The sequence below is a fragment of the Gymnogyps californianus genome, chromosome 4 (assembly GCF_018139145.2).
Source record: "Gymnogyps californianus isolate 813 chromosome 4, ASM1813914v2, whole genome shotgun sequence".
Classification (NCBI taxonomy): Eukaryota; Metazoa; Chordata; class Aves; order Accipitriformes; family Cathartidae; genus Gymnogyps; species Gymnogyps californianus.
Genome location: NC_059474.1, coordinates 47,531,099 through 47,540,335, shown reverse-complemented (window position 1 = coordinate 47,540,335; position 9,237 = coordinate 47,531,099). Strand labels below are relative to the sequence as shown.

Here is a 9,237-nt window from a genome sequence, read left to right as displayed (position 1 = left end):
AAATGACTCAAATGAAACTAAACTCGTCATGAATTAGTGATGGGTAAAGGGCCTCAAACTGCCTACTTCCTATGTGTTCAGGATATGTACTTATACCGAACATCTGAATATCTGAATCTTCGAGACCCTTCTTTGTATCTGGAAAGGAAAATTAAGACAATTTAATAATTAAAAAAAAAGGGAAAGCAATGCAAGATCGGTATCCTTTCCTACATGGATATTCCTCATATTTATTAGCAAAACCAAAAAAAAAAAATTAAAAAATATATGGCAGCGAATGATCATTTAATAGCAAATTCATTGTCACTGTCACAGTATTGCTACACTGCCTGTTCTGTAAGATATGTGTGTATGTGTGTGTGTGTGTGTGTGTGTGTGGTGCATAGCAACAGACTTTGTGCCAAACTGAAAAATGTTAAATTTAGCTTGCAGTACATAATATGTCTAGCTAATATAGCTGGAACCCATCTTGGGAAAAAAGTCCCCATTACACATGAAAATGAAATATCTGAATGGCTTTAAACCTTCCTGCACATTAACTTTTCTGTTTTGGGTACAGCAGTTAAAAATATGCTTTTCAGATATACCTGGAAGGTGGCTACATCCAAATGGCAGCCTGGTGAAGACTAGTGAAATAAATAGAAAAAAAAAAACACCTCTAAAAAAATTTAAGGTGGTTTTTTTTTGCATTTCAATTTTCCATCTAAGCGAACATTGCCCGCTGTCACAGAGAGAAATCGGCCTGTGATTGATTCACGTCTCTGATTTTTACCCGCTTAAAGCCGTCCAAACACGCGGGGCTCCGCATGCAGGCAGCAGCGTGCGCAGACCAGCGCGTCCATCCGACGGGAGGCGTGTGGGCCGGGGTACCCCACTTTAGGTACGCTCGTTCGGGGAGCCGGGGTGGGGAATAAAACACCTCCCCCGAGGCAGCGGGGTCGGGACGGGACACGGGGATCAGGCCTGCGGGGGGCTGCCGCGGGCACCGGCCGGGACCCCCGCCGCACCCCCGCCTTTCCTCCCCTCCCCTCCGCTCCCCGGGGCCGGGGCCGGGGGCGGCGGCGGGGGCGGCTGCACCGGCCCCGGCGGGGCCGCCCCCCGGAGCCCCGGCGCCCGCGGCCGCCGCCTCTGTCCGCGGTGCTGAAGGTTGGCGGCGGCCCTCACCGCGGCCGCGCGCGAAGGGGCGGGGCGCGGCGGCGAAGGGGGCGGGAGGGGCGCGCTCCCGCCGGCCTCCCTGCTCGCGCAGGCGCGCCGCCGCCTCGCCGGGTGCGCCCGCCCGCCCGTTGAGTGCGAGGGAGCGCGGGCGAGCGCGTGTGAGGGCAGGGCCGGGCGGCGGGCGCGCTCAGGCAGCGGGAGCACAGCGGCGCCGCCGCCAACGGCACGCGGCCACCCCCCACCCCCCCACCCCGCTTATTTCCGGAGCCGGGACGAGGACCGGAGCGGCGGCAGCTCTCAGCGGCAGCGCGGGCAACGGCTTCTCCTGCGCCTGCCGCGCCGTGGTTTTCGTTCCTTTCCTCCCGTCGTTGGCTTGCTCCCGCCGGCCGCTCGCCCGGCGCGCAGAGGATCTAATTTGCTGACGAGCGCGCTCCGCGGAGGAGGAGGAGGAGGAGGAAGAAGAAGAAAGGGCTGTTTCCGTGGCTTTGTGGATGCTCTGCTTTTCCTGGAAATGCAAAATATTATGCATATTTCTGTCTTCCTGGCTCCTGTGTTGTGGGGACTGATCTGGGGGGTCAATTCTAACAGCATACAGATCGGTAGGTGCCCGCATGCCGGGGGACCTCGCTCCCCTCCCGACGGGTCCCCCGCTCCCTCATCCCCGCCGGTGTCACTCGGCCATTCCTGTCATGTCGCCGCGCGCCCAGCCCCACCGCGGCACCCGCCAGGCGCCTGTGAGGTCCCCTCCGGCAGCCGTGGCCGACGCCTCCCCCGTCCCCTCGCCTTTCCCCCGGGCCACACCGCCCCCGTCCCGTCGCGCCCCCGGGCTCCGCCGCGGCGGCCGGGCACGGCACGGGACGGGACGGACCCGCGGCGGGCATCGCTCCGGCAGCGGTGCCCGAGCCGGCGGAGCCTACCGGAGCCTACCGGCGCCCCCGCCCAGCCCCGCCCCGGCGGCGGGAAGGGATGCGGCCCCGGCGCTGCTCTGCCCGTGCCCCCGCCCGCCTGATGTATGCCTGTGTGTGTGTTTCCCTGCAGGGGGGCTGTTCCCGAGGGGCGCCGATCAGGAGTACAGCGCGTTTCGGGTAGGGATGGTTCAGTTTTCCACCTCGGAGTTCAGGCTGACTCCCCACATCGACAACCTGGAGGTGGCCAACAGCTTCGCCGTCACCAACGCCTGTGAGTAACGGGACGCCGCCGGCCGCTGCGCACTGCGCGCGCTGCCCGCCAGCCCGCTGTGGCGGCGGGGGCGGGGAGCCTGCGCGCAGTGAGGGGAGGCTGGGGGGTGTGTGGTGGTGGCGCTGCGCCGCCGCCGAGCAGGTGCGGGAGAGCCCGAGCCCCAGCCGGGCGCCGGGGGAAACGGGGCGCGGGGTCTCCGTGCGCCTCCCCAGCCCTCGCGGAGGTTTAAAATGGTTCCTGCCGCCCCCGCCCGGCGGCCCTCCCCACGCGTTGCATAAGGCTGCGCGGCCGCGGGGCAGCGCTCCCCCACCGCCCTGAAGGCTCTGCTACGCTCTGCGGAGCCTTCCCGGTAACCGGCGTGGGCAGGGCCGGGGCCCCCTCCCGACAGCAATCGAGGGGGCGCGGAGCGGGCGGCTGCGGAGGTGGTCAGCCATTTTACGCCGCGCGGCGCTCCGGGCTCCATCTCGCCGCCCCCGGGAGCCTCCCGCCCTCTCGCCTTCCCCTCAGCCTCGCCGGGAGCCGGCGGCCCCGAGGCTTTCGCGGCGGGCCCTCGCCCGTCGGCGGGCTGCGCGGGCGGCCGGCGGGACTGTGCCCTGGCTCCGCCTCCGGCGAGGCAGGGCCCGGCCGCACGCGTGCGGCGGGGCGCGGAGCACATGCGTCGCTCGGGGAGGCGGTGGGGAAGGCGGGGTGGTGCAGCGCGGTCGTCCCAGCGGGAAGAGAGGAGCCCTTGAGCTCGGGGTCCCGCAGTGATGTTTGGCTCTGCCTGCCGCTCGGTGGCTGCCCCCCAGGCAGCTGCCCGGCGTTCGGCCCGGCGGGGCGCAGTTTGACCCCGCGGAGCGGCGTGGCTGGCGGGGGAGGGCCGGGCGGGCGAGGGGCGGTGCGCGGCCAGGCGTGCGATAAGGGGCAGCCGCGACAAGGGGCTGCGGGCGGGCGCTGCCCGTGTCGGTGGTGAGAGCTGTGAGCGTGAGGCAGGCGTTCCCAGGGCGAGGAGGGGTGCCCGCCTTCCCCTGTTGCCCTGCCTGATGTGCCCGTTTCAAGCGAAACCGGGGGCCCCGCAGCGGCGCGGCCAGCAAGGAGGAGGGAGCCCGCTCTTGTGCCGTGCTGGCCGCTCCCGCCGAGCTACGGCTTATCGGCCGACCAGCGCCGCGTTCCCCCGAGGCGTTTCCCCGTCCCTCCTGGGGACAAGCCGTAAGGGACACTGAATCTGGAGGTTAGCTGTCAGCGAGAGCAGTTTCCCTCTGTTGGCGACCTTTTTTTTTTTTTTCCTGCCCCGATTTAGCTACCTTATGGTAGGTGCGGGTGGTGCTGAAGAGGGTCGTCTCGGCGTAGGTGCTGGGATAGGTGGTGCAAGAACTCAACCCAAGGAGCTTTCAGTGGCATGTATGAGCATAGGAGGGTATAGCATACGTAGCTGAAGTCAGAAAAGGCAGAGCACATAATCTGCCACAGTACGGCTACTTTGCTAATCTTTGCAAGCTGCTTGGGGAGTTCTTGCTTTCTTAGGTGATGAGGGTTTGCAGCAACCAGGACTGCATGTGGTTAGTATTTGCAGTATATGTTACTCGGACCGTCGGTGAAGTAAGGGGTTGTGTAGCGGTATAGATGGCATTCTGCAAAAATGTGATGGGTCTTTCTGTGTTTCTCCATTCTGTGAAGTCAACGAAATCTTGAAAATTTGTGTAAAACGCTAGAATTTTTTTTTCTACTAGTACTAGAGACAAATATAGCCACCTGCTCTTTGCAAAAGTAAAGGATTCGTATTTTTCTCCAATCCCATCAAGGTTTTTATCTGTGTTCGCATGCATGCATCAGCCTTGTTCTTAAGCTTAGCTGTCTTCCTTGGAGAACTCTAATAATACTCTGATGACTTGTAGGCTGTAGACTGCAGTGATGGGACTTTGAGACTTCCAGCAGAAGGGAGATGCCGTCCACGGTTCGGGTTTCCCATTGTCTGAACCTTGTCCAAGGCTTTCATTTTCAACCAGTTTGAAGAGCACCAAATTAAGACATGAACATGTACTTGCTTTTTCATCACCTCAATCACCACTGATGGTTTAGTGAAGTTATCTTGTCAATTGGATTTAATTGACTAGTGAAGCGTATACTAAAAATATGTATAGTATCTCCTTGATTAATTTCCAAGAAAGGTTTGATTGGAGAACAAGGAGTTCTGAAGACAAAGATTTGCCATATAAGAAGCAGAATTTACCAGTTGATTGCAGAGCACTGCATGCGCAAATGGTTAAGGAGTATCCTTTTTTTTTGTCCTCTTTATTTCAAATAAGAACGAGTATACTGAAAAATCTGCAAGTTGGTTGTTTTTTTTCAGAATAGTGCACAAAGAACCTATGTCCAAAACCAGCACTATCAACAGTTAAACAATGCAAGTGTAAAAGAAGGTCACAGAAATGTAGGATAATAGGAAACCGAAAATGCTTCGGTATTTACCCAGGTATTTCACTCCAGCAAGGTGATTTGCCTTCACAGAAATGCAGTGGCAGGCTTATACCGGAATAGAAGTAATGACCTTTTTCTGCCCTAAGAATAACAAATTTTCGAAAATCGAAAACCGAAATATTTCAGCTTTTGATTTAAAAACCCCAAACCAGCCCGGTCACCGGCTGCAGAAACTCGGGACGATGGTGTGGGAGACGCGGTGCGCAGCCGTGCGCCCCGGGCGGGGCGGCCCCCGGTCCCCGGTCCCCGACGCCCGCCCCGGTGCCCGCCCCGGTCTCCGGCAGGTGGCAGCCGGCAGCCGCCCGGGGCTCCGCTGATCCGCTGGGGATGTGCCTGCCTCCCTCCTGCCGCTTGGTAGCCAGAGGGAAACTGGGGCATACAATTCCATCCGCTTTAAAAACAAACAAACAAACAAAAAACCTGCTGTACAACTCTTTTAAGGAATCTTCAAACTTATTGTCAGCACTTGCTCAGAGTTCGTTGATGGAGCAAACAGTTTTTAGATGAACGAGTTGTATTGCTGGTACTGCTTTTAAATTAGCTTCCTAAACTTCCACAAAAGAGGAGATGGTGGTCATGTACCCCTGAGGGATGTCTGAAACAGTAAGACTACTCAGTCATTTAAAGGTGACCAGAAGATATGTGTAGAAGAGGAGGAATGGGCACTCTGAGTAGGTGGCCTTAACTCATGTAGTATATCCGTAACAAAGAGTCACTTTAGGTTGTTGGACTGTTGCAAGTCTTGTGCAAAGCTGTGTTGACAGGTCATCAGGAGTAGCTGTTGGAATCTAATTGCAGTTTGACACCTCGTAAGTCGGTGTCACTAGGAGGCTTAATGGTTTTGACTGAGAGATGGTGCAGTCTTTCTTCAGACTGATGGCACAATTAAGAGAAATGTTCACTGCCATGACTACTGTTACATCCTTCAAGAGAAATGGGCTAGGCTTAGCCCTCTTTGAGAATTCTTGGTGATTCAGAGGATTACAGTCTAGGTGGTAGAGGCAAATGTTAACAAAACGGTTCACTCTAACAGAACCTCTTTGGCTTTTAACAGCTGGAGCAAAGGTACAGCACTGCAGGTAATTCATAGGGTGGAATTGGAAGGTATCCAAACCACTGGACTTTATTGTCCTTCAGCACAGTGTAATTGAGTCTAGTCTAACTGGAGAGGTGCTGACCATCAGCGACATCAGATTTTTTAAAAATTGTTAATTCTGTCAAAACAAGAAAAGAGGAGACTGGTGAAGATGAAATCCTTTCCTCTTAAATCCACCAACCCAAACAGGGATAGTTGTATTATGTACTCACATATTTTTGCACTGAAAGGATATTGGAGTCACCTAAAGAGTTGTTTCCTATGGAGTACTATAAAACCTCCATAACTGTAACAAGTTTTTCATATAGTAGTTTCAGCACAGAGGTAATATATGCACAATCTTGGATGTTTAATCCTGCTGGCTCGAGAGCCAGTGTTGAGCTTTTCTGTTTTAAATCAAGTCTTACAGCTCTGCAGGGATCACTGCACCATGACATTATGACAACGGGATGCTGATTCATGCATAAACCTTAGATCCTTTCATTATATCTTCAACCACCAGCTTTGAAAACGTATGAATATCTAGCATGTTGCAACTTGGGAGTCATGGCAAAGGTTTTCCCAGCCATTTTGGAATATAATGCTATAGATTGCATTCTTAAAGAAATAGCATTCAGCATACTGCTGGCAAAATGGTTAAAGAATAAGCAAAAAAATACATCCTGTAGCAGTAAAGATGGGAGAAATTTAGATGTGTTTATTTGAATTAAAATTACTGTGGACCAAGCCTAAATATATTTCACAATAAATTATTAGAACTGATTTTAAAGGAAAGGAGGAATTTATTAAATGCCTGTGTTTCAGTTCATTCGTATTCCTGGTCCTTCTCATTTCCTTTTCACTATAAAACATTTCTCAGGCTCAGTGAGCAGATGTGAAATAGGTTCTGTACCTCCTTGTAGTTAAAATGGACAAGATCAGATGGGTTTCTGTAGTAAAATGATACAATAAAACCAGGATGTAGCCTACAGTAGGAACTCTTGTGCTTTTGCAGCTCTCAAAACATTTCTCCCCTCAAAATCAGGCTCTGTAGCAAGCTTTAAACATTCTTCTACTCCTGAGAGTTATTCGTAAAGAAACCTGGGGTGTTTATTGTGTGACGGTGCTGTCCCTGTTGTGCATCTTTGCTCCTGGCTCACAGAGCATTTTCACACAGCCATGATTCAGAATGTGGGCAGATACAAATACGACAGTATTTGCGTGGTACTTGACTTTTCAGATTTTTATTATGTGATTATTGCATTTATTTTGTCCATATATCTGAAATAAAAATTTACCATGCAGTTTTGAATATAGCGTGAATATATATTTTACTCTTATAAACCTTAAAGTGAGTTATATTTAATAGCAGTTTGTGAGTAGCATATGAATCAAGCCTTAAATATACCAATCAAGCTCTTAAATCAAGCAATATTATCAGTCAATCTCTTCAATATATTCATATGTTTATAGATGCTTTTATTTATATTTAATATATGAAAATGTAGTAACTTTTTTCTGTTTATGCTAATGAAAGCTTTAATTTACACCGACTTTGATAGGACTATTGACTGCACATAGCTGGGGATGTACTTAGCTCCTTGCATACATAAGACTTATTGTACTATCCAGTGTGTGTTACACACCCTCAACTAAGGGCCAGTGCATTAAGTGATACTGCCTATTTCAGTAGTTCTTTTATCAAGCTTCTCATGTTTAACAGATAAATAATTCTTTTTGAACAGTTAATAATTACTAGGAAAGCATTTAATAACTGGGAACATGTTATTTGTTTGAAAATGCATTGAACAGGTAAAGACTATTCTATTACCATTAGGCAGAAAATTAAGATAATCAGCATAATTAATTTACCAGGCATCTTCTGTGAAAACATGATTAAATTGTAAAAAAATATTTGCTCAAGGAAAATATAAATTAATAATTCTCTAATATGTGCTGGTAGGACTAATTTTTAGGAAACTAAAAAGAGGAAATAATCCACAGTAAACATAACCGTGTGTCTATATGTATGCGTGTATACACACATGTATATATAAATGTACATACATACGTACTTACATAGTGAACACTAGGTTATTTTGAATGTCACATAAATAAAAAGCCGGACATTGGTTAAACCCTACAATCCATTTTCTGAAGAGGATTATCTCAGAGCTCTTACAGTAAGCTAATTTATCACTTTAAGTCAGTGTTCTCACCCCTGTGAATTGGGTGCATGAATTACTAATTTTTTATATTGAAGGTTCATGCCCATATTCTGGAACCAGCGTCACTGCAACTGAAGCCAAGGAATGTCAGGTCAGACTGAAAGTAACGCTGAAGAGATACCTGAATAGGTAAAAAATTTAGTTGTATATATCAAACTCTGTATATATGTCTATGTGAATGGGCTTCTCATATGACAATTAACTGGAACTTTCATTTCTGAAATGAACAAGATTTTTCCATTATTTTGTAACTGATCATTGCATTTATCAGAACATGAATACAGTGGCATCTGCTTTTAGAAGACTGTGGACAAGGGATTAATTCCTTTTGCCCTATAGCTTTCTGAAAAGGTATAGGGCAAAAGTCTGCATGTTTTTATACAAAATATGTAGGTTTGTGGAGCATCATTATTATTTTGTCTTGAAACCTTAATGTTTTCCTTTAATAAGTTCATAAAAAAAATCTGCGTTGACTACAAGTACATATTAGATGTAACCTTGTTAAAACTGAGAGAGGGCTTTGATTTAAATGAATAAGTCCTTCCAATAATGAATTCTGTATGGATAAACAATAAGGAGTGAATAAAAGCATCAGACAAACATAATGAATGCATATTGTAAAACAGATCAACAGTAAGGAGTAAAAGCAGGTTTTAAATAACCACATGTTGAACAAATTCATATTGGACCTTCTAAAATCAATAACTGTGCTTAAAATACTGCTATTGTGTTTATTTACGTGCAGTTACAGAGTGGTATAGATGTCTTTTGAAATACTATTTACTTATCTATCTATCTAGGCCCACCATAGAACATTTCTGACTTTCTAATGCAACGCTGCTGTGCCTCCTTGTTTAACAATTATTCCATAACAGATCTTTGGGTTTTTTTTTCTTTTTTTCTTTTTCATTGTTTTAAGAAAGGTTCTCAAGTCAGGCAATTTATGGGGAGATGTCGTGGTTTAACCCCAGTCAGCAACTAAGCACCACGCAGCTTTTAGCAGAAAAAAACCCAGTGATGCACAATGCAATTGCTCACCACCCGCTGACCAATGCCCAGTTAGTTCGCGATCCGCGATCCGCGCCTCCTGGCCAACTCCCCCCTGTTTCTATACTGGGCATGACGTTCCATGGTATGGAATAC

The 9,237-nt window shown here is 49.4% G+C and overlaps 1 protein-coding gene across 6 annotated transcripts in view; it reads left to right on the top strand.

Moving 5' to 3' along the window:
• Positions 1 to 1,495: 1,495 nt before the first annotated feature.
• The window catches only part of GRIA2 (glutamate ionotropic receptor AMPA type subunit 2), a 98,564-nt gene continuing 90,822 nt past the window's right edge, over positions 1,496 to 9,237 (top strand). For 3 of the 6 annotated variants that reach the window (XM_050896626.1, XM_050896628.1, XM_050896627.1), the window contains exons 1-2: positions 1,496 to 1,754; positions 2,194 to 2,334. In XM_050896626.1, coding sequence (XP_050752583.1) covers positions 1,667 to 1,754; positions 2,194 to 2,334 — 229 coding nt within the window. In that variant the 5' untranslated portion in view covers positions 1,496 to 1,666. Of the gene's footprint in view, positions 1,755 to 2,193; positions 2,335 to 9,237 lie in introns of those variants that run through there. The other 3 variants (XM_050896631.1, XM_050896630.1, XM_050896629.1) reach the window with 2 other exon arrangements.